The sequence below is a fragment of the Neodiprion lecontei genome, chromosome 2 (genome assembly GCF_021901455.1).
Source record: "Neodiprion lecontei isolate iyNeoLeco1 chromosome 2, iyNeoLeco1.1, whole genome shotgun sequence".
Classification (NCBI taxonomy): domain Eukaryota; kingdom Metazoa; phylum Arthropoda; class Insecta; order Hymenoptera; family Diprionidae; genus Neodiprion; species Neodiprion lecontei.
In genome coordinates, this window is record NC_060261.1 from 39,057,512 (window position 1) to 39,083,206 (window position 25,695).

The 25,695-nt window shown below is 48.0% G+C and overlaps 1 protein-coding gene and 1 long non-coding RNA gene across 5 annotated transcripts in view; one reads left to right on the plus strand and one right to left on the minus strand.

The window, feature by feature from the left end:
- Positions 1-319: 319 nt before the first annotated feature.
- Positions 320-25,695, minus strand: part of LOC107219698 (transcription factor Sp9) — an 89,748-nt gene continuing 64,372 nt past the window's right edge. For 3 of the 4 annotated variants that reach the window (XR_006902705.1, XR_006902704.1, XR_006902703.1), the window contains one exon: positions 320-2,023. Coding sequence is in view for 1 of the 4 variants with exons in the window: in XM_015658011.2 (XP_015513497.1) it covers positions 8,830-9,569; positions 9,638-10,616 (1,719 nt within the window). In the remaining 3 variants the exon portion in view is untranslated. Of the gene's footprint in view, positions 2,024-7,662; positions 9,570-9,637; positions 10,617-25,695 lie in introns of those variants that run through there. The other variant, XM_015658011.2, reaches the window with a different exon arrangement.
- LOC124292786 overlaps positions 23,306-25,695 on the plus strand; it is a 35,173-nt gene continuing 32,783 nt past the window's right edge. Inside the window, exon 1 of the long non-coding RNA XR_006902706.1 lies at positions 23,306-25,176. This is a non-coding gene — a long non-coding RNA (uncharacterized LOC124292786). The remainder of the gene's footprint in view (positions 25,177-25,695) is intronic.

The window sequence follows — 25,695 nt, forward strand, 5'->3', positions numbered from 1 at the left end:
TTGACCGACGACGGGCTGCTCGATTGGAGGGATTTTCCCGGGGGTTGGCGCCCCCGGTATCGCGTAGACAAACCGGACACCATGATGACCCTTAATGGCAAATAATTAAGTTCAATCGGCGCTCCACGGGCGTCACATTACCTTCACAAAATTTCACGGATTCGCTGACCACTTTCGTGGTGTCCGCTGTTCGTTAGCCGGTGCCTCTGCGGGTTCGGATTAATTTATATATTTTATATATATATATTGCATGTAGCCCCGATGACGAGGGAGGAATTGATGATTTGTAGGTTTTAATGCATATCTTATATAGTACGCATGGGAAATTAAGAGTGCTTTAATTTTATATTTACGAAATTACATACATATCATACAATTTCATTGTTGCAATATTCGTCGCTTAAGGATCTGTTATAAGTGTAATAATAATTCGTGCGGGTTATATTTATAGAGTTACAGAAATATTAATTTTCATTTAATATTTGATTGATATATTTTTACTCTCTGGTGTTTTTTTTTCTTTTTTTGTTTTTCATTTTGTTTCAACTCGCTTCTAATTACTCTCAAATTCAAAATTTCCTTTCAAAGGAATTGTTTCCATTCGGTCGTACGCTACATTTATTTATTTATTTATTTATTTATATTCGTATTTGCATATATTCATTATTCTATAGAGTATATGCAATATTATTATACCTGTGTGCATAGATTGGAATGTTAGACATGTTATTTATTTTCACCTCTTTCCGTTTCGTTTTCTCTTTATTTTATATCGCAGCTGAACTTTGGTCGACAAAATTAAAAGTGATATTGTAATTATACATTATAAGCTCTGATTCTTTCGAACCTTTTCGAATAAAATTCTAAGCATTTACATATACATATATATTCGAAAAGAATACATATTATACATATTATGTATGGATCGAACATCGTCTTAGCTGATTCTGCAGACGTACCGCAGTATAGACAACAAAGCTCCTCGCCGAAGAGTCTGTACATGAACATATACATAAATAACAATATCTATATAAATGTGCACCGTACGATGCATAGCCATAAAATTGTTTATCATACATTCGTGCCCATCGAAGTCGGTGCGGCGATGCAGGACTGCTGCACCATCTCAAAAACGACCCTTGGACTCGGTCTCTGGAAACGAAAAACGTCTTGCGTATATCACACACTATACGTATACACGTGTATACGCGTGTCTAATCAGGGGTTATAATTTATGCGTTCCCCGAACGCCGGGTTCCTGAAGCGGTGCTGAGAGAGCGCCAAGCCGAGCCGGCGTTGCAGCTCCGGTCTCCTAATCTCCCGGAGCTCCGAGCATCAACGACACCGCCTGATCCTTGTTTTCTTCGTCCTTCTCGATTGGGGCGGCACTTTGTAACAGGACGCGCGTGCCGCTGGACCCGTGTGAGTTCTGCCTGCCACATGCCTCATCCGCCTTGTTAGCGTCTCTTTTTTACCATCCTCCTCCTCCTCCTCCTGCTCTTCTTCTTCTTCCTTCCTGATAAGCGAAATACCCTATTTTCCTCTCCTCCGGATCGATCATGGGATTGTATTTCTCCAACCGGTGAACCTCACGCGCGTGGATGCTCGAATTTTGACTGCGTCCGTCTTCGTGTCTCGCTTCTGCGCCCCAATCGTTAACTTGTTCATCGATTCCCGGGATGAGCCTTCTTCGTGGACGGATCGGACGCTCGGCGGCCTGACTTTGGTTAACGCGAAGCCGCCAAGTGGCGAAGTGACCTGGAGCTGGAGGGCGAGGGAGGAGGTGAAAGCTCCAGAGTTGGTTTTCTCCATCCCTCCTTCCTTCTTCTTCTTCTTCTTCTTCTTCGTCTTCTTCTCTTCCCGCGTTTTCCTCTCGTCATGCAGCCGTCCTGACACGTGACTCCTGCCGACCGTCGCAGCCGACGCCGAAGCACGAGAAGCGATCATCAGTGATGGTACGCAGTCTCGACGGCCCACCCATGATTCCGCTCGACGGTTGTCAATCCCGGACGTTTTTTAATACCTGGCAAAAAGACAATTGGGTTCTTCGTTAACTAGAGGAGAAAACTTACACGTGATGTTCAATATTTCATGATTTTGTTACGTACGGTGGACTTGACTGATTAATTATCAACTAACAACAAGAAATATCGCATCTTGTATCCTTTTGAATGGATCCATCCACGAGAGGTGCAGATTTAATTAAGTTCAGATAATGAGATTTTGGGATCGGACTGATAAACTAATTCGAAAAATCGATAATCATCTAGTTGGACGCAATAATCACGTAACCGAATATATCCTCAACCGATTGATGAAAACAAAATACATCACACGATGAAACCTTATGCCAAAGAAAATTCACCTCGAGTTTCGGTGTGAAACGCGCGTGCGGCTGCCCCAGAAATTTAGACTGAATTACAAGTGTGTTGGGCTCAAATCGACCCTGGCATATTTCAGATTTATCAGCAATAAATAATATTACGGTTATTGAATAAATCGTGTTCGATTTAGATACCTATGTTTACGTTTCATCGTTGAATTTTAACGAATCAAATTACCGTAACATGAGTAAATACAAATGAACGGAAATGAGAGATCCGTTCGAGATAATATTTCGATTATTTTTCCTTCTCTTTTTCTCCCTCTTCATTTGACAGTCCGCATAATTCACATAACAGAAAGATTAGAACAAAGCAGGGATAAAAAAAAAGGCAACTGGAAATAAAAAAAAAACAAAAAAAAAAAAAAACCAGTAATACAAATTGTTGGATGTGCGACAGCCGAGGTAATTGTCGCAACAATTCTTGGTTATTATATACATCGTACACGAACAACTACTTCTACGCGCGGAATTGTAGGTAATTGCCCCTCAATTGCGGCGGGTATAATTGCATTGTCATAAAATTAACTCTACACTATTTGGTCATTACCGCTAATTGAGTTGTGAGTTTTGCATAAAGTGATATCGCACACACACGCACACTCCAGATCTCACGTGCTGCTGGATTCTAATGCGTCATCATATCGCAATACAATTTGAATAATAATTATTCATAAAACTGTTCTACCTGTACGAAGAGTACAAAAGATGGCAATAACTTTTTTGTCCGTCTGATTATTTTTTTGCCATACCGATACGTTGGGTACGAAGGATTGATCGATTTGGCAATGAATCGCGATGATAGATAATCGTTAAATTATATCGCCAATGCGATATTATAATCATATACACGAAAGTTCTGATTGAAAATTATTACTATCTCAGTTGCCTGTTACATTTTATATCCGTGCGCGTGAAATCGTTGAGCTGAATAACAAGAAATCGTAAAACAAGTTATTTCTCCGAGCCTAATCCCGACTCTGGCACGACTATTTCGACTGGTTCACGTCCCGAATCCTACAGAATTACGCAAGTCTATCGTGTGCCGATCGGCGATGGTCATAATTCGTTAAATGGCTTGTTTATTCGTGAAAGAAAATTGGAATCCTAATGACGGAATCGGCTCGATTATGGTCAGGTTAGAAAAAAGAAATCGAAAAAAGTAATCGATCCACTACGAGTGAAATAAAAAATAAAAAAAAAAAAAAATTTAAAAAGCGATCGTATCATTCTCCGCAAGTAGGCCGCAACAGCGTCTCTGAATCGAGTATACATGTATATATCTATGTATACAAGGCACGTTTCGTGGTCCATTATAATAAATTCGAGAGTCGGCATCGCGGAAAATTAATGGACGCAGTTCGAGTGCCGATTGTCCGCTAGCGTCTCTCCGTACGGCTCGGGTTATGCGGCATTACGTGCGGCCGGTCACAGGGCGTCGACTATTGCCCTGACGTAATTACCCTCCCTCGTATATATATATATACATGTATATGTGTGTGTACGCGTGAAGACTTGTACGTATATGCGTATCTACAGCAAAGCGTCAAATACATTCGCAGAGGGTGCCGGTCCGGATGACACCGAGATGCGGCCGCTCTCGCCAATCAATTATGCATGTGTGACTGCGATTGTCATCGACACCCCTGCAGCGGTGCGGAATTCGGGAGGGAAAATTTCTCACCCCTTTCAATATTGTTCGTAGAAACAAACTCGTCTCTCTTCAGCCTCTTTTGTTCGTGTCCTCGATTTAAATTCTATAAGACGCACAATGAGTAACTTCTCCCTTCATCCATTTCTCCGATGGAGAGTTTAAGAATTTGACAAGTTTTCAACCCTTTATATACGGCGAGATCACCCGACAATTATTTTCCGCGTTTTATAGGGTTAAAATCTAGAATCTTACACATCGCACTCGTGCGACGTATAAACGCGCGAATCGTATACCAGAGTGGGAGTTCTGGAACGATATTGGAGCTTGCCAAGCCGACGACGAGCGCGAGGCAGCAACCCCCTCGCGACCGGTTGCAAATTGAATAACAAACGCGGCATCCCCCGTTGGTTAAATCAGCCAAGCGGCCCCCTGGGCTTTTGCGAATGGCACGACATTAACCGCATCCTCCGTTCGCCACCCCATCGTAATTCCCTACCCTCGGTAGTACCTCGTAACCTCCACCCCCTCCCTCCCACCCCACGCGCTTCGCGACTTCTGCTTTGCATAACGATCTTATTCCGTAATCTCTGCCATATTGATCCACTTTACGGGGGACGGTTTCACCCCGTTTCGTCTTGATTGGGGGTGAAAAATTTCCGTCGCTGTATACTTCTAATTATCTGAGCGCATTGTAGACGAAGGCTCGTTGCCTGTATTATAATTACCCTAATTACTTCCTGAAAAGTAAACCGAGACCGTATCTGCTCTCGATTGAATCGTCAAGCCGAATGCTGATCGCGGCTGAAGAGCCAATAAATAAGCCTGCCTAAAATCGTATCGACTTTCTACAGCACAGAAGTTGGGTTCGCCCGGTTCTCCGAGCCGATGGTAAACCTGCAGGGGGACATGCGTCGAGTCATCCCCGCTAATAATGCGGAGCATTTGATTATCTTTTGACCCTGAAAGCTGAAAAGCACCCTGCGCTCCGATGACTCTGCTCAAAGCCTCTAGTGTATAAGCCACGGCTCGTAATTTCATTCCGGTGAATTTTATTTGGTCAGAATGTGTGGCTATTATAAGATAACCATCTCAGAGGGAGAGCCGCCAAATTGATCGGTGAAAATATTCGGGTAACTAAATTTTTAGCTACGTGGAGCAGATTGGTTTCATCGATCTCTGCGTTGCGCGATACTTAATATATGTGACAATATAATCCTCGTTTAGAACTTATTGCAGAACTTTCAGCAGCCGCAGGATTTACTCCGAGGAGAAAGTTAAACGGGAATTTGTGCGACCCACTCCAAGATCCGTATCGATTACCGGTCTTCTGCGGTCTGTTACATCTGAAAACAATTTATCAACAGACGTAGGAGGTTCGCCTCGGTGCTAATCGACGATCTATCAAAATTCAAAGACCGATTGGTTGCATGACAGAATATAGATGCGAGAATGATAGTTTGAAAAATTTGACACCTCGAACCAAAATCCCACGAGTTTAATTTTGTTGGCCTGAAACAATTCCGAACTAAGAACTTGGATTGAAAAAGTTTGTCCGCTACGAAAGTCAGAAAGATAAAACTACTGTGCGGCTTTTGTCTTCGAAAATGCAAAATATATATTCCTCGTAAGAATTTCGGATTTGATTCAAAGCTGATTTAGAAAATACAACCTTTAGGTGGAAAAGGTCCTCAACGATATTGTAATATATTTTTTAGATCAAGGCACAAGCATGTTGTTTAAAACACGTATAAAATGGGCTGCGATAAATTCAAATGACAACTAGAATGAATCGCGTTTGGGACTCGCGCTTTTGCGAGAAAAAAAAAAAAACCGTCAACCTTTATTCACGCATGCTCTCTCTTGCACGCACGGTACGAATGTGTCTCAATTAGATCGGTCCGAAGTCGGCTAGGTACAGAGACGAAGCCGTTGCTCTCGGAGCGCAGAGAGGGTTTTCAGATGAGCGCAAGCGCGGATTGTCGCAAATAAGAAGAGAAGACGAGGCCGGTGGGCGTATACCGAGGGACGGAAAGCCGATGTTACGACGTGGCGTTTCATGCATCGAAGAGCCGGAGCAAAGAGGTTCTCCGCTGGCTAACGGCGCGTGCAATATTACATGCGCCGAGCCGGCGGCTTTCCGCTTTTATTCCACTTTTATGACCTCGCGAAATTTGTTTAGCGCGCCGCCGGAATCAGTTACGCGATGAACGAGAGGAGATTCAATTTCCCTCGTCAGCGACGTTATACCTCGTTAACGCCGCGCCTACGACTGTATTACTTGCAGCGAATTTTCCCTCGCGTGTTTCTTCCGAGCTTTTTTTGCAATTTCTCGTACTCGGACGTTCTGTTCGGCGATACCGAACGGAGTGCAAATTTTTCCCGGCTCACAGTCTTACACGATACAAACCTCGGTTGTATATTTTCGCCCGAGTTACGGACGTGACGACATAATTCGTGCAGCTCACATTGTACAAGCCCAACGGTACGAAAATTCAGTAATTACGCTGATTGCTCGCTAATTACTAGGCCGTATAGTCACGCGATGTGTATAATTCAAACCTACCACAGCCTTATTCACTTATCTTACGGAGCGCGGTGGTTCGACTTGGCCGTTTATGCCTTTACGCGAAATCACCGGCAATTCGATAACGACGCGTCCAACCCTCTTACGGTTCTCTCCGAAATCTTTCCGCACCCCGCGCAAACTTGCGCACAGGCTGCAAAAGAGCTCGACAGTTCAATAACGCCGCTGGCTGACCCCCGCGGTGCTGCCGATTGTCCGCGTTAAGCAAATCACCGAGTCTCTGTGTTTGCGTATGTTTTTGCGAGCACTCCATTCTCCAAATCAGTGAACCATCGCGTGTGTTTCGCTGGGTCCCGTCACAATAACCGCGGGATCCTTCGGAGGGTTGATTAACGCCGAGCGTACCCCGATCTGAGAGAAATGACGCGTGGAGTACAGCGTGAAAGGAGTGAAGAAAACGATAGTTGGTCGGTCTGAAGCTTTCGGAAGACCGAAGAGTTCGACAATGTGGCTGGTGAATGGTGCAGCTGTTCTCAGGGTGATAAACGGCGAGGAACGCGTGTGCCAGAGTGAGGAGGTCTACTTTCTCAGTTTCTCATATCAGTTTCGACGAAGAGGCAAAAACGGCGTCTTTCTCTTATTATTATTATTATTATTATTATTATTATTATCATTACTCTTTTATTTTTTGTTCACCGCGGGATCGGAAGGTGCTAGGCTGAAATAGGCTAAAGAGACTTACGTATGGATCGCGTAAAACCCTATTACCAAGCCGAACAAGACGTGTCTCGATCGAAGGGCCCCGGTTATATATTTCCCTCGTCTTTAGCTTCACCAATACTTTATCCCCGCGGGCCCCGCGTCGATTTGTTCAAGAGGGTAGCAGGAGGCTGCAGCGGCGATGGCGACGACGACGACGACGACGACGACGACGACGAACGGAGACGACATCGACGTTGTTCCTTCCCCCTAACACCTCAGCACCGAAGATCACGAAGCAAGACGCAAATTGCAGATACGCAGCAGCGAGCGGCACGAGCGAGGGGCAGGCAGCGAGGACTCTCGTCTCATACAGCAGGCGTCCTTGACTTTTCTCTCCCCGTTCTTTCTTTCTTTTTTCTTTTCGTTTTTTCTTTTTTTTTTTTCTGGTTTTCTATCGGGATTCAGGTGAGTACGGAAGATGGGGTCGAGTGAGGAAGAGAGTCGGGGTCGTAAGGCGGAGCAGGGCATAGACAGGCGGTGGGCAATGATGTAGTCGAATTGAGTCTAAGTACGCGTTATTCACAAAAGCATCGTTTATTATCCTCTGTATCTTTTTTTTTTGTTGTTTGTATTTTTTTTTTTTTTTGTAAATGATTTTTCATTAATAATATTTATAATAATATTTTAATAATAATTAATTAATTATAGTACGATACTAGCTTTAGAAGGGAGGAGAGAGAGGGGGGGGGGGGGGGCGTGATATGCGGGCCGGTCCGAGGCTATGTTCCAAATGTCATAAATAATGGTATACGTGAAACAGTTGTAATTGCGTCCGAGGTTATCCACCGCAGTGCGTATATTGGAAACTTTCGTCTGCGTATAGTCGGAGAAGAAGGAAGGCGAAAGAGTACGAGGTACGGAAAATTGAGATTCGGGCGGAGTCTCGTAATTTTCACCGATCGGAATCGAGATTCTTGAAAGAAGCGCGATATGATATTTGGAACTTAGCCAGGAGTTGAAAAAATTCGGGGCTAGTTTTTGTGTGCGCCGAAGGGGTGTTTGGTGTATGGTACATCCGTGTGTATGTTTTCCTTTCTTTGTCTCTCTCTATTGGGTTGTTTTAGTTTTTTTTGTTTTTTTTTCTCTTCGTTTCGTTTGTACAATATTATATCGTTTTAAATATAATATCATCTTTCACGCACTATGTATAGTATTTACATGTTTGTATCGGTGTTTCTCATCTAGTTATTTATCTTTGTTTCGTATCATTTTCTTCCAACTTTGTGTCCCATCGTTCGTTTTCTACTAATTTCATATACCGCAGTACGTAACGAAGGGTCGCGGTTCCGGGGGTTGGTCGACGACGAGGTCGGGGGCGGAGGCAGAGGCGGAGGCGGTGGAGCCAGACACAATATAAAAAATTACAGCAGCAATATATAATATTTTATACAGAGAACGGATCGTTATCAGGATCTTTCACCCAGAATAGAATTTGGTCAAAATCCGGCAAGGGGGGTTAGAAGAGGGGGCGTCGGGTTAATACTCGTCTCATCTCGTTACACGTACCTAGAGACTATGTACAGGGGCGGGGGAGGAGGGCGAGGGGGTCTGCGCCGTGCCCGGGGTGCCGGGATTTTGCTGCATGGAGTAGGAGTTGTGGTGATGATTGGCGGCGGCCGCGGCTGCCGCGGCTGCGGCGACCGCGGCGGCCTGATGATGGTGATGATGGTGGTGGTGGATCAGGTTGAGGTTCAGGGGGTAAGATAGGGGGGAGCCCAGGGCCGTTGCGTTGTTGGCGCATGCGGCTCCGGGCCCCACCGGGCTCAGTGCATGCTCATCCCCGTGTGATGATGATGATGGTGGTGGGTGGTGGGGACCACGGTGGTTGCGTGATGATGATGGTGGGGGTGGTGGCCCATTAGCGGCGGGAGATGCGGGTGGTGGGGATGATGGGGTGTCAGCGGGGTTGGAGGGGTCATCTGCATTGGGGTCATGGGGGTTGCCGGTTGTTGCTGGGTGCTGTTGGTGCTCGGCTGACCCGCCGTGCTGCTGTCCAGGGCCCCCTGAACCAGGGGCCCCGAAATGGGACTCTGCTGACTCGCGTTGTCCTCGCTGTCGGAGCAGGACTCGGCCGACGAGCTGCCCGCCCCCGCCGCCCCCTTGCCTTTGCTCGCCCCGCTGCTGCCGCTGCTGCTGCTGCTGCTGTGCGTCTTGACGTGCTTCGCGAGGTGGTCGCTGCGCATGAATCGCTTGTTGCAGACCGGGCAGGCGAATCTCTTTTCTCCGGTGTGGGTTCGAAGGTGCCGCTGCAACTCATCCGAACGTGTGAACCGCTTTCCACAGAATAGCCAGTTGCAAACAAACGGTCGCTCACCAGTGTGCCACCGCAAATGGGCCTTCAGATGAGACGTCTTCCCGTAGACCTTCCCGCAGCCGGGGATGTGGCAGCTGTGGATGTTCTTCTTCCTCAGGTGAACACCGGCAGGTCCGAGCCTCTCTGCCTCCTGGCAGTTCGGGCAGTCGCAGGTCGCCCGGCCGGTGTATCTCCTCTGCGACCTCGGCGAGGGTGCCTGGGCGACGCCGGCGCCTCCGGCCCCCTGGGGGCTCCCGGCCCCGCCCCCGCTCGTCGCGTGATGATGCAGCCCGAAGCCGGGCGGCCCGCCGGGCAGCATCGACTTGTAAGTGTCTTGAAGCAGGTTGTGCCCGGCGGTCGTCGAGCCCAGCAAGTGATTCCCGGCGAGGGCGAGGCTCGTCGAGTAATCCGCCGAGTAGTTGGCCATCTGGGCCGCGTGGACGCCGACGCCGACGGTCCCGCTAACGTCCAGCCACCCGCCGGTCGCCGCGCTGTGGACGTCCCACCAGCCCCCGTCCCCGGCCTTGATGCCGCCGTGGGTCGCTCCCGGCATAGCGTTGAACGGCCACGACTCGTAAGGGTGTCTGCCGTAAACGGAGCCCAGGGTCGCACCCTCCACCTTGCCGAGCAGGCTGCTCTGGTGGTGGTGGGGGTCGCTCGCCGGCTGGGCGCTCGCCGTCCCGGGGAAGTAGAGGTCGCTTCCGTACTGGGGGGCGGTCGAGGCGCAGGAGGTTACCGGAGGCCTGGCGTAGCCCCCGGTGCTGCCGGCGCTGCTCGTCGCCGTCGGCCTCTGCGTCACCCCCGTTGTGGTCGTGCAACCGCCGCCGCCGCCGCCCCCCGAGTGTTGCGGCGAGCTCCCGCTGCTCTGCGGGCTCTTTTTCCACGGGTGGAACCCCTTGCCGACCGCCGCGTCCGCCAGGGGCGGCGGACTTTTGTTGCTCAGCTTGTTGCACTGCGCCGCCAGCATCGCCAGCGGGGTTCCGCGCAGCCCCGGGTGATCCTGAAACACGAAGAGAGAACGAGGATTAGAGCGAGGCCCGGAGCTAAGGAACCGGCGAAAATCGTCGTCGGGCCGTGACCTTTGCGGATCGTTGATCGAATCGATCGCTACGTAGCTCGGTCGCATCCTCGTAGGTTACATAATTTTTTATTAATTTTCAAAAATTTAAATCGTTGAAAATCCACCGATCCCCAAACACCACTGGCAGAAACCAGTGCGCATACACCGACGATTCGGTGACTTATCACCGATATTTCACTGATATCCAGCGTACCTGTATACATGTACACCGATTTTTTCCATCGACGTACTTATAACCGATTCGCATTCAGAGAGAAACAACAAAGCACGCGTAACGTTACGCGGACCTGGGCGGTAAAAAAATGTCTCGAGTTCCGGGTATTCCGGGACGACGCGAAGGATGATTCCCGCGTGCACGACGAAGGTAAAATAGAGCCGGGCGGACCCGGAGGATCGGAAAAACCCTCGGCAGTTCGGACGCGGAGTATCCCTCTCCAGGGACTAACGACGTCATCTCGCGGGGCTGTAATAGCTCGAGATTAGCGTCGACCGCGGAGGAGCGCTAGATGGAGCCGGGCACCGGAGGATAATGAGGCCTCCGGCGCGGCGGCACGGCGGTTCGTAGCTTCGCATCAAGAACACTTTCATGCAAATCGTTCGTCTCCGGGGTCTCGGTTCGCGGAGCCGAGGCCTCGGGGTGACTACCGAAACTTCGGGAGCTCGGGCGTCGAGTCGGCGCACCGCGACGCTCGGGATTCTACGGAAGCGACAGGAAATTAAAGTCTGGCTGCTGCGGCCATTAACAGTCGGCGCCATCCCGGCGACACGCCCCGAAACCAGGTCCGAGGACCTGCCAACTTCGCTGCAGACGCCGACGCGTATCGCCCGACTTTACTCCGATCCGGACTCCTGTCCTCCGGATTAACCGGGACCCCGAACCCAGAGCGCGTCACCGCGAGACTCGGAGGCCACGCCCATGCCACCCTACGCGAGCATCCCCACGACTCAGGACCCCAGGTAGGCGCGAGGGTTGGTTCAAGCGTATTGATCCGCGCCAACAATGCCCCGGATCTTCCGGGGACAACGGCGACTTCCAATCGCGGCAACCCGTCCTGCTTATCCTGGGGGAAAGGATACGTGACTCGAACGGCTGCTCCCGCGATAAAAGAGATGCCGGGATCCTAGCCGCGTGAGCGTGACGCGGTTTCGACTTTTTTTTTCACAGATCGCTTCACCGGTTTTCTATCCGCACGATCGCGTTACGAGCTCGACGTTTTGACTTTGCAGCAACGCTGAATGGGTCGAGAAGTAGTCTGCAATGACCGTATTCAGGAATTTTTTTTTTTTATATTTCTGGCGCCCGAGAATGGAAGTATGAATAAATAATGATGCAGTTTTCGAGGTACAAGCAGTTGAGAAGGAGAACGAACGCCGGAGTGGATTACAGCCGTCGTTTATTCGTTTGAGAAATGAATCGTGTCTAGGATTGTAGCATTAAACCCGTGACAGCGAAGATGCAGATGTTTGAATTCGTAAATGGTGTGAGACGTCGGTCTGTGACAACTGTAGACCCGTTTAATTATGTTCTATAGACCGAAAGTTGTCGGGGGGCTGCAGAGAGCATTCGTGTTAAGAAACGACGGGCGGAAAGAATCGTTGACGAAACTTGTTCAGAGACACTTTCTTTCAATGGCTCGACTCTTTCGTGAAACACTTAGCTTCGGCATCATCAGTTCAGTGGTTGATAAAAAAAAAAAATGTCAATTTAAATTTTGACGCAACGAAACGGTACGTTCGGACAGCTATTGATTGGAAAATTTGAAACTTGATTTTACAGTCTACCAAAATGAGAGCCACGTTGCAGGGAGTGAAAATCCTCCCCAGACGATTAGATATAAAATATTGACCCTTAGACCGTTCTTGTACCTCGTTCGCAATTAGAAAGACAATTTCCATTAGAAATTCATCAACGTTCTGTGCGAGCAACAGGATCGCGTACGAATGAGTAGAAAAGCGGGGTGCGTACGCGGAAAGTAATCGAGCGGCCGAGCCGGGCCGTGGGGGTTGATGGTGGTAATTGGCCACGGATATAAAGGGGGTGGTGAGTATCCGCGAGGCGCCAACGAGACTACGGTATATATCGACGTCTTTTCAATCTTCGCGAGGTAATTACAGGCTGGGGTTTGCGGGGTTTGGCACGGAGGGAATGATAACCTCATTACCGGGTCGACCGGCTGAAAAAGCACCCGACGTATCAAACCGCGCTGATTACGAGCCGAGAAGAAGTCAGCTCGACGCCTCCGCCGACAGCGGCGTCCTTTGTATCCTTTGTTTTAGGGCCCCGTCTCGGTGACCCAACCGACCCAACGGACCTTGGGCCCGGCTGCTGTGCCCACTGGCTGCCTTAATAACGCCCGGGGCCCGAGCAGCGCGGCGCATAAATTAAAACCCGAAGAAGCAAGCCAGCCAGCCATCCGTGGAGCACAGCTCGGTTACAGACGCGGCACCTTCCCGGAATCGCACCGCGATACGCGGATTCCGAAATCCCAAGCCGTGCCCTTCGGCTAACGCCCGGTTTAAGTTGGGGGCGATTAGCGGCGTGAGCGCAGCCATCACTGCGGCCATTAGAAAGAAGTACAACTCGACGTTTCCCGAGTCACCGTACCGGAACTGAAACCACCGCACGCGGTGCGGCTCGTTGGTCAACGGCACGTGACAGCTGGGTGGGTGGGTGTCAGCGCGTGGTCGAAGGGGAAGGACGGACCTCCACCCTTACAGAGCTGCGGAGAGGACCGACAGCCGTCTGACGGAGCGGCGTCGCGACGCCCGGGGTGCGAAGCGGGAAAATCCGCGGCGAACCGCGACTGACGGTACGTTTCGCGATCTGTCGGGTGGATTAATTACCGCGCAGGATCGGCGGGATATCGAAATAATTTGCGTCGAGGGTCGCCCGCGGTTACGGGGTGGAAAGTAATCGCTGTTATCATTTTTCGGGGTATGAATTGTTTGTGAAATAACGTGGAGAGTGTGACGGTCGAATCACTGCGGGTATAAGTTTTCTACGGATTAGCTGATTACAGCGTCGGAATTATGTACGTGTGGAGGAATTTTTTTTATACCAAGTTTTTTTGGTTCTCTGAACGAGCGGGGGAGAATTTTAATTTATAATCATTTTCGTCGCATGTGGTCAGCTGCGTCGAGTCGGGTTTGGTTTGGTTAACCTCGCGTGATGTGGATTATTGAACACGAGAGCTAACGGCTGCTCGCTTTATTAAATTCAAATCATTCCCGAAGAAGTTTACCTCAGTTAACATTGAGTGAACATGGTCTCGGAGAAACCGTCGTCTCTGATCCACAGCACCTAACTCGATATTAGGTGCGTACCTAAGTCACGAAATTTAATCGTCACCCGCGATCAACGACCGATAATTAATCTTGCGCAAACATGAATCATATTTTTTAATTTAATTTATACACCTTCGTGCCATGCGGGCTGAAAATCATCTACTACTAATTCAAACAACAGAACAGAGAGTGCTGGATTGATTATATGCGCGTTGATTATGGAACTAGAAAAAAACTTATACAGCGACTTTATACCGAGAAGATAGTCAGATATTAGATCCGAAATGTTGTCATTACATTCGTTAACGGAACATGAAATAAAAACATGAATAAGATTCTACTCGGTGTGAATTATGAAAAACACAACACGTTAATCTAATCGACTTGAAAATTGGGTCAGACATTCACTTGATTCCGAGGATTGTTAATGCACGTGCGATAGCCGCGGGAAACAAGAATCGCGCCTTGGCCCTTTTATTTAATTTTGAAGACTCACGCGCTGCACGCAGAAAGATCCCTTCGAGTCACGAACAAACCGCAGAGCATTTAATGTACGATTTGACATGCTCGTTACTCGTATAAACAACCGCGGGTAAGCGCGTTAGTTCACAGCAAAGAATTCTCCGTTGTTTTTGGTCCAAATGTTTGTGGGTAGCGGAATAAACTGTGAAATACCTACATATAATGTAATGAACGATAAAAAGGATGTTTGCACTCGGACCAGAACATGAAGTCAGCGGATTCCGTAACAAATAACAGTTATTAATCGGGCGTCAGGTACGCGTGGGATAAAAGTAAGAGATTTTTATTATCTCCTCGGCTGTAGAAGCCAGCGATAGCCGGTATTCGTTTGCCCGATGAACGCACTTGGGTACTCTTCAATTAAACGCACAACGTCGTGAACTGGTTATTCGGTGACACGATCGACGATACGGCGACGCTTCCGGCGGCACGCGCCGCCGTTTCTTTTATCTAGCGGTGTCTGAGAAGCCGGCGCCACAGCGGCAACTCGGACAAATGGATTTTTAACACACTTTTATCCTTTCCGACGAAAGCAGCTTCTCACGTAACGTACGTCCACATCTCGCTGACCACGACCCGCAAGGTATATTAGGTATAACGGAGTGTGTACGAGGAAAGCCTCTCGTCCTATTTAGTGACACGGTAATTGAGGGGCTGGCTTTCGAACTAGAACCTAAATCGATTTAGTCCCTTACTTCCGTTACTGTTTCCAGAGCTATTTTTTTTAGCCTGACCGAAGAAATCCCGAGGAAAAACGAACGGTGGAATTCATTCCCGAACCTCGCTAATTGCTTTTTCGTCATCGAACCGTACAACTTGACTCCGAAATAACTCGAATGAATACATTCAATAAAGGCCATCGTACTCATGGTTTCACCTTCATGCTTTGCGAACTTGTCAGCACTGGAAAGAACGGACCAGTTCCTGAGCCGAACGATTAAAGCCTTTAGCATGTCGAGTTCAGCCGTAGTTGCCGAATAATATCCAGAGTCGATTTTCCCATTGGCCAATTCCGGCGATGACAAAATGCGATTGAACGGAGCTATCGCCAAGCTTCGAAGGATGTTTGGTGCGCCCCTAACGCTTCGGAGGGCGCAATTAATGGGGTTATTCATGAGTGACCGCAGGCTGGACCAAGACTACTGATCCTGCTCCGCCTTGGCGAGGTCCAGGTCACCCGCGTAGACGATGCTTGCGCCGTGGATATTATGTATAATGCGAGTGGTGTCTGGGTCCTTTGGGTAAGTTCCCACCAGAAGAGAACAGAGCTACCTGTTATATACCTCGGTCTAAATTATGTTTTTAATTAAAAACCACCGTGAGAGCACGCTTCCATATTCTACACGGACCGCCGCTCTTCGGTCTGGCGATGAGCAGCTCGTCCATGCATCCTGCTCGTGTACGAGTAATAAAGGGTTCCCGACGCTAGTTCGTCCCTTCGGGCAAACAAGAAGCTACCTTGATTTATCCGCTCCTACTCCGGCGGACCTTTTCGCCTTACAAGGATTAAATTCAGGACCAGATTTGGGTCATTGACTGAAACAGTTCGCGTCTGGTCGCCACGGGATGATGACGTGGCTTCCTTGAAACTTTAATTTCACCCTTCTTATTAAACAATTTGTACGACAGACCGCGTGCGCAGGAACGGATTCTTCGAAGGGTTTAAATCGTTTACGATGCAAAAAAAGAGGACGTATTTCAAGGACGCGAGAACGCTGTCATTATGCCAAATTTCTGAGCTACCTGGAAAAATAATCCTATCCTAAATTCGGCAGGCGATCTATCCGGGATCTATATTCCCCAACACGCGATCGCCCGGAACTGCAAGGCTGGAATTTAAAAGGATCATATTCTTTGGCAGGATCGCAGGACGACTTGGAAATTGCGTTGGAAAATGAAGTTTTGGAACCTCTCCGAGTCGAACGCGACGCTTACGTGATCGGAGAAGTTATCTCCGACTACGGCAAAGGCGTCGTCGGGAGTGCGAAAAGGTTTTACGAGAAGGATAAAGGAGGAGAACGATCGGATGAGGCGAGGAGGCAGGGCTGCCAATTCATTAGGTCCCGTAAATTGTCGCTCTGGCGGCGCTGAATATTAAACGCGCATTACAGCGCGGCTATAACTCGCGGCCAGTTAACACGACTGAAGCTCTTCTCCCGGTTCCCGCATAAAAAATTTCCTTTATTTTCACCTCGGCCAATTTTTCTTCCCTCTCATTTCTTTATTAATTTATTCAAATTCCCAAGCTCCATATTAACGCGCGTCGTTAAAAACTGAAACCAAAACGCGCTGCTGCAGCTGCGAATTTATTACACCTAGTTTCGTGAATTTTAACGCAAATTCATTGTGACGGAAAATTTCTGGCTGATGAAATTTGCGAATGAAGTGCAGGACGCGCGGCTATGTTCGACTGGAAATCTCTCAACATCACGCGCGTTATTCAACACTGAGCGCGTCTTCATTAGGGTAATGAGCCAGCAGTAAATCTTTCGAGGTATGCGCTTCTAGAACTGCAGCTTTGACGGAAGCTTTGCATTTGCATCGAGTAATTTAGTGGCTCGTAAAAATGTGCACCCAATTAGCGAGCCGGTGTCCGAACTGTCGCCAGACCCAAGTTTTATTAACGCGCGATTATTATCGCCAACCGTATTTTTGCCTGTCCGTTTACGCGCGTAAGTTCCCGAAATTTTTACTATCTGCAAGCGAATATTAAATGTTTTCTCCCTCCACTTCTTTATTTTTCTAGTCTTCGGCGCGTCCAGCCTCCTATAATAATACTATCCGTGGAAAAATTTGAACGGACCGTAACTCAAAGTGAAATCGAATGGAAATTTTATAGTGAAAAATTCAAGAAAATTTCCCGGTAGAAATATAGGTGTGGCCCCCAAGTTTCTCGCAGAAGTCAGGTTAAAGGCGTAAAGTTATGCCCACATATCGGAAGCCACGCATTAGCATATAGAGCGAGTCGAGTTGCCTTCTGGCGATCTCTTTTACGTCTTCCGAGGCTGCAGGCTTGAGGTAGCTGTATAATATAGGTAGCGGGAAAAGAGTTTGTAGGTATTTGTTAACGACGTACTTTTTAAAGAATCGTTCTTAGTAGTTCTTAATTAGGCCGCTGTTAGAGCCAATCGATTTTAGAGACTAGTCGCTACCGCGTTGTCGCTCCTAATTTGAACATACGCGCGGCTCGGACGGTGAAAAGTGGAAAATCAAGGTGAAAAATAATACTGGCCGGGTTCACGGGATCGGCGAGAATCTTTTCGTCGGGTTCTAACCGCGCCCTGATCTCCGGCGGGGGGAATAGGAAGTCGAGGAGTATAAAATATTCAGATCTAAGCAGGGCTACCGAACACTTACGACCGTATATCCAGATGTTTATTACTATAACGCGGTGGTCTCCAGAACTCGGGTTGCTCCGCGTAGTTATTTAACCGACTTCGGTTCGACCCGCGCGGTCGTCTTTCAATTATGAGAGCCACAAAGAAATTGATATGCAAATCGCACCGCCAAAGGGTCCAGCCGCGTAATTACACGGAAATAAATTAACGAAATGAAGCCATGAGGATGGCCATTTTGAAAATTCGTATTCAAATGAATGTTGAACTAAAAAATTCCATATCCACGTACATTCGGACATGTTGCGGTGACGACACGGCGTTATGTTTACCCTTGCGAGAAGCGCCGATGTCGGCGATAATGCTTAATTATCACCTGGCGCGATTCGACTATTTGCAAGTTGAAAAAAAAAAAAGATGACAACTCCATTTCTGCCAAGGATCCCAGGTTGTCGCAACGCTTGGATACAAGTTCATCGTCGGAAAAAAAACTCCTGTACCTTACAGATCAAGGAAGCAAGCTATCGACTCGTGCGCCTGTTTTCAACGAGGGAAGATAAGTAGCAACGAAATAAAACGAGTTCGTACGGAGAATCTGGCAAAAAAATGGGGCACGCGATAATGGGATCACGTAGTGGCGAGTCTGACCACAACGACACCTGCGCTTTGCGATGCGACTTTCATTTCTCTGGTTACTTGAGTCTATCATTATACCGTCTTTACGATGATGCAAAAATAAAGAGCGAGATAGGCGAGCTGCAGCTACGCCAACATCCGACCGCAATGAGAGTTTACTTTGAATATCGTCGATCGAAAATTTCCATGCACTTAAGGGCAATCGACGATTACTGCGGAGTCGCAACGTGTCCGGTCAGTCATAATTTGTAAAATTAGTACCGATAAGTTAAGCTAGCGATACCAATATGGAATTTGTCAGAAGGTGCGTAGGTGACCCAAGTATATACGGTTCTATGTGAGTCAACCGGGTCTTATCGTGGCCGTTTTAAGGTGAAAGATGGATTTTCGTTAGGGTTGATAAGAAGCTCTACCGGACGATAAGAAACATCGCAAATCCAGTGGTAAGCGGATGTCCTTCCAGTACTCGGAAAGATAAGGAAGCTTGGAGACAACGATTCTCATCGAGTTGATAAATATAACATTCGACGCGGAATTTGAGAATCTGTATAAAAATCGCCTAATAGAAACGTCTGCATACACGAATAGGTACTGAAGCAAAATTGAATCCTGCGGAGATGAAAGGTCAGACCGTATTACAATATGGAATGCTCTGAGAGACCATTTAGAAAACACTGACCCTGTAGAGAATATAAAGAAACGATCCATAAATTCTCGCCGGGGAGAAGAAGCCCCGAGAAGCGGTGGTGTGCAAGCGCCTAACTGAATAAGTACCGAGCGTAGGTACGTTGGTAGATACTTTGCCGGGAAACTAGTGCCGGCAAACGAGTGTTCGTTGTGTAAGTGAGCATGGCAGTCCGTAATTGTGGGCGCATTGGCGATGAGATACGCCGACTGGCAGGCAGGCAGGGCTGGTTTGTTGGTATCGTGAAAATTTACATAGATTGCCGTAACAACTCGGTGCCGAGCATGGCACGAGAGAAGAGCGCACGCGTACCTGCCTAGTCGAGTGTTGCAAATAACAGCGGTGCAACAAACCGGCAGTAAATCACGCGGTCATTGTGCCTCGGTTCTTCTGCCCGCAACCGAAACGTCTCCATCGACGAGCGTTTGCTTCTCATTGGGAAGGAGGGGTTCGTGGAGACGGAAAATCACGGGCATATGCTAATACAAATTGACCCGTCTGCGGTAAAACCAACGCGGCCTTCGTACACGTCTCAATGATGAAAGCTGCAGCGTGCCGTTTGTCAATGGCCTGAGGTCAGGAGAGTGGGTACAATACTAACACCGTGCACTTCTCGACCGAGAACAAACTAGGACGATACCCAAGTGCACCGAGCTTAACGACCCCCCGAAGCTTTATCGGATCGTCGCTATTGAATCGCTCCATTAGGAGCAAATGCCGCAGCCTCCCCGCACATTCGTACGTCTATCATCGCTTTGTGCACCGACACAGTCCAGCGGTGCGTCGACGGCATCAATGGGGTCCGCATACACAGTGTCCAATTTTATTATCCCCGAGTAAACGGACGGGCCGATGGTTTTACGGATTTTTCGTCAAGTCAGTCGACTCTTGGGATGCCTGATAAAGTTTCCCATGCTATTGATATTCACGCGGGCTGAGGGCGTCCGTCGACGAAGAGATATCCGCTACGAAAACCAACCAGCAACACCCTGTAGAAGAAGAGGCTGTGTCGGTTCGAGATTACTGCAACAGACTGTGACATATTAGGTCACCCCCCGGAGGCATCATCATCATCCCCATAAGAACCCTATAAGAACCCCTCCCGCAAGAGGGTCGCCTCGTCAAGGCTCCCGCGCAGATTTATTGTTTCACGTTTTAGCGGTTGACAGAAGCCGTGGGAGTAGCCCTTGCCGTCAAGGGGTCGCGTCCGTTAAGGGCTCGGCAACAAAGGTTCGTAAGTCATCGATGGCCTCTGATGCCGGCAAATAAGATTGGGAAATACAAAAGTCGATTTGCGAACTTGTTCTACATTCGCTGCTGTAACATTGATGTGATTTCGAAAATGCTATCGGGCAGTTGTCGAGGAATATTGCTTTTGAAAAATCCGGCCAAGGATTGACCCGAATTTTAAGCGCCTTCCTGGTTCCAGGGATCAAGTTCACATGTTATACGATCATGGGCTCGCTTTCGGAAACGCGGACTCAGTGCCTTCCATAAAAATTCATAACCCTGCATCTTATACATACGCATTTCCGTTTCGGGGAAAAGCAGAAGGAATAAACCCACTGGGAGACACTTTGTCAAGCAGCTAGCGTGCGGTATAATAAACATCCGCGAAGAGGGGGACGGGATGACGCTGTAATAAATTTAGCTGCTTATTTCACGGTGAATTGTTGACTTTGACTCTATAAAAGCCGTCCGTCACGCGTTCAAGTATTATATCGCAGTCAACGTTCACGAGTCCAAGTAGAGACTGGATTTCGTATGGAAAATACATCACCGGAGAATCGGGTATTTCTTTATTTCAATTCACGGTGTATGAGTAAGCCTGTCGTTTTTTCTCTATCTTTTCACAGCTTTTTTTAAAATTATCTTCTTCTTTTTTTACCTGCAGTCAGTAAATTCCTGCACGTGACGTCTTCATTTTAATTGATCCGCTCTCACGGTTCTCATTCTCGACGAAAGGAACACCAAAAACAGGCATCGATTTCGTACGTAACAAAGCCGTGTATCATGCCTCGGGCCGTCACGAGCAGCGAAAGATTTGACGAAACCGTTAAAATTTCGTATTGTTCTACCGGCAAGTTTTGGCCCCGTTTTTTCCCCCGTTCGAATATTCATGCCGAGTACAGGGAAAAAAAAAGGAACTGGAAGAAGAAAAAGAGATGTGCAAAAGATTTTTTATCGTCTGTCCTCAACGCGGTACAGAGAACTGCAATAAAATGCAACTCTCGGAGAAATAACAGCTGGTTATTTGTTATTACCAAATGAATTATCCTGCGCATATACGGTTAATTACCAGCAGCGAGCAATGATCACCCAATTACGAGTGATATTCACCAGGGAGTTTGAACATCGGCATCAGTAATAATAACGGCTAATGACGACAGTTCCCTCGGAGAGTATTCATCGCGTTGTTCATTCCTTCGTTTCTTTCCTGGAGCTTGCAGCAAATGATACTTTTGCTTCGCTCGCTCGTTCGCTGGATTGCTTCGCTTTCTTCACTTCGAGCGTTCGGCATTTTGCATACGATTATCACACAAACACGTAAGAGGCGTTCGATCACGAATACTCCGCTCACCTTATATGTTACAACTTGAAAGACCCTGGCTGCAGTGGAGGGCGAACGAAGGCGAACGAAGGCTGAGCGGTACGAGAATATATATGTATGTACGTAAATTGTTCTTATGGAATATAACGATAAACCGGAGAATAAACGATGTAGAATTGAATTGCCGTATTTCTCACAACGTTGAAAAATAATTTTACTGCCGTTGATTCAGTTGGCCTGACTCCGATGTAATACGACGTTGCGTGATGTTTTTGAATCGTTACCGTTGGGTGTGAGCCGATTTCCTTGCAAAGAGTTTCTGTTTCTTCTCTTTATTTTTATTTTTTCTGTCCTTTTTGCAAGTTTGTTTTCCCCCCTTTAATTATCTCCTCCGTCCAACCCTCTTATTTCTGCGCGCAAATTGATACGTCGTAAAGATAAAAGCGGCGGTAATGCACTGCGTATCTGTGAACTACAATGTTACAACACAGTTCTTGTCCGAGACGATAACGATGCAAAAGTGCAACAACAATTACAGTTGATTGCGCGTGCGTCGAAACCAGCCTTATTACCAGTTATCGTTGCTCCATATTCATGAAATGGCATCGCGACCTAGCTTTTATCGCCTGGAATGCAATCTAACGCGCACCTCGAGTATCGCGAGTGTCAACTGAAAAGTACGGCAACCGAACCGCGGCAAAACGGTGTTAAGCCTTACGTGTTATACGTGTTATACGCGTTATACGCTACATGCTCGGAAGACCCGGTATATTCTTCTCGCCACGGTCGTCAAACTCAATCGGACATATCGTCGGGTGGACGGATGAATAAATTACCCCGCTACGGGTGCTTGCAAGCACGCTCCCCTCCGGGTTGGTGTCGCGGTTCGCGCCCCGGGGGATCCCCGGTCATCTTACAAGCGCTTCCTTCTCGCCGATAAAAAAATCACGCCGCACAACTAGGTTTATTAATTTCTCCGTGACCCCGGACCTGATGACTGATCAATAAGCGTCCGACCGTTTCAATGACGGGCCAAATTTTTTCATTCCCAATCCTTCCGACTCCGAAAGAGCGAGGGAGAAGAAATTGGACAGCGTGAAGAGAACGGGACAACCTTGTGCACGGTTCGGCAGGGGAATAACAGTTTCTTGGTATACGACTTCCGGTTATTATTTCCGACCGCACAACCGCGAGTGATAGGCTCTACGTCATGCGGAAAAAGTGCGGAGTGCACTCTCTGTAATTATTGGTCTGACGCCCGGTCGACGGACATTCGGAAAAGGTTTTATACGCGGTGGCGCTGCGCACTCGACGACGGAGGATAAAAAATGCATGTGTGAGGCACGGACAAACGAGCGTGCGAGGGATCGATCGATCATATTTTTCAAACTGTTTTGTCGCCCCGTTGTGCGGTCCACATGCATACATTCTGAGGGTGTGCATGATCCATGTGCCCACTGTGAACGGGGAACGAGGAACGAAGAGCGGCCATGTTGTCACCTCGAACATCTGCCACCCGGTTGCTCGGTTCGCAGGTCGACGTTGCAGTGTAGGACTGGTGTCAATGTGAAACGAGCTGGTTAAACGAGTCAGCTGAGTGTTTGTCCGAGCAGGCCGCCGGCGATAATTCCGGCGAAAATGCGGTGCCGAAATCATCGCGAATCGGGCTCGCGTTTGAATGATATCCTACGTACGTAGATATTCAATTAGCTAAACCACGCCGCGATCATATCGCACGAACGCCGGACGGGGATTTAATTATAACCGTCAGTCAGACTCTCTTGAAACGGTGTTAAAAGATTTCAACGAAAAACCACGATCTGGTCTCATGGTAATGTTATTCCCAAGGATAGATCATCGGCTTCGTATATTCTGCGTGCCAAACACGCATCAAGGACAATTAGTGCGAGGATATCTTTTTCGATGACGCGATCGAACGCGATGAAGAAGTGAACAAAGGAATACCTCGACTGGAGGGCCTGGAGCGAAATTGCGGCTAAGAGAGAAGGAGAGAGAGAGAGAGAGAAAATTTGTCTGCATACGTACACGTCGAAGGGACAAATTGGGACAAGGTTTCCGCGACATCCGGCACTTTGGTTAAAGCCTCTTACAGGACTTTGGGCACGGCATAAAGAGGCCAAAAGGATCCGGGAGCCCGGTTCCAGGGGTGGAGAAACTTTGTGTCGAATGGGACGCGCTCCCTCCGCTAAATGCCGGGCTGCGGCCCATTGTTGCACTCAAAAATGTCAACGGCGTCACGCTTTGAGGACGCTCGACGCTCTGTGCTTCCAAAGATTTCTTTCTATACACGGATTACCATTGCTCCTCGAGTGCTGCGGGGATTCGAGAACCTCGAGTAAAGTGCATTACGGTTCATCCGCGCAGGGATCAAGACGACAGGTAGAAAAATTCGTTGCGTTTATTCGATGAACCGGCCTCCCGTAATCCACGCAACGAGTTGGCCAACATTTTTTCCGTACACTGCAATGGGAGAAAGGAAATGATCCGGTGCTCGAGGCAAGAAATAATCATTGACCTAAATTTTCACCGAACCCTCGTACAGGTCCGAATCGGACTGATTTCGTTTCCGAGACGAAGCACGCCTTCCCGTTCAGGAGTCAAGTCATTCCAAACGGGACTCCAACGGTATCCGAAGCCTATCTTTTATGCAGAAACCTCTAGCTTCGAGTGTACGCAAAGTTCCGTGCGACGGGACGTTGAGAACTAAAACTCTTTGTGCATTATTCAGGAACTTGCTACTGGCATTTCCTCACCGATGGTACAAATAACGAGCTATCACTATCAAGTTGTCGTCTATCATTGATGCAATCAATAGGCCATGAGATTGAAGACTCGACTAGTCGAGCCTCTGCACTGCTTGAGAACGAATGAATTTTGTATTCCTTGACGTATGAGTTACCTATCCACGCAACGAGCAAAACTTCGTTGATAGTTGGACTGACGGAAATAGAACACCGGGAAATAAATAGACGAACGACGATGACGCGTAATGGCAAATTTCTTTATCTTTTTTTTTTACACCATCTACTTGTCCATGGATCGATACGTTTTTCAACCTCGCAACGCGGAGTTCAGGTGTCGAGAGGAAGGAAGTGGGCAGGCCAAAGTATCTAGTTCTGTCCTGAGCATCCTGTCAAGTGGATCCTCCGCGTACAAAAGGATCAGACCCATAATTGGCTCCTCAAAGCACCTGCGAGCTCGGCTAGACCGTGCTGCAGCAGCATTCTTTGACCCTTGAGAACCTTGCGCAAGGACCTTTGTCTGCCGATATTCGATACGTTCGGGTCGTATGCTGCAGGAAAATTGTCGGAGAGAAAGAAAACTGAGAAGAAGATCAGAGGGACCCCAATTTCCACAATTACGAAAAGGATCCGATGAAATACACTGCGGTACAAGCGCAAGGCTTCGAAACTAGGAGACAAAGTTCTGGGCTCTGTAGAAAACGTGAGTATACAGTTTTGGAAGGGTTGAAAAATCGACAACTGTAATCGGATACACCATTAATAATACATATTTTGCGCGAAGATTAATTTCGGCTTTCTACAGAAAGATTTTTCTCAGCACTTAATTAATATTCTTCTGGAGTTGCTTTTCTTTCTCGTTCCTTCCTAGTCCCATATATTTCATTACTTTTTTACCGCACCTACTCGTAAATCATCTTGCGGCATACGATCTTCACACAGCCCGGGTAAGGGTCTTCTCTTTTCTGGCAAGTCGTAAAACGAGAAAACCCTCGTACTAGAGCAGACCAACACGTGTTTGCTGGTAGCATAATAGAGCCGTAGATCGTCGCCCGTACCTCGAAGCTCACCGTCGCACCCGCCGACCGTCTCTTCTGTCAAAACACGAAGGATCATCCGGGATGATCGGTACTTAACGGGATTATCCTCTCCGCAATAGAGCTATAGCTACTAACTCAAGGATCAAATTTGAACTGGATAAGATTACGGTGCCTGTCACATC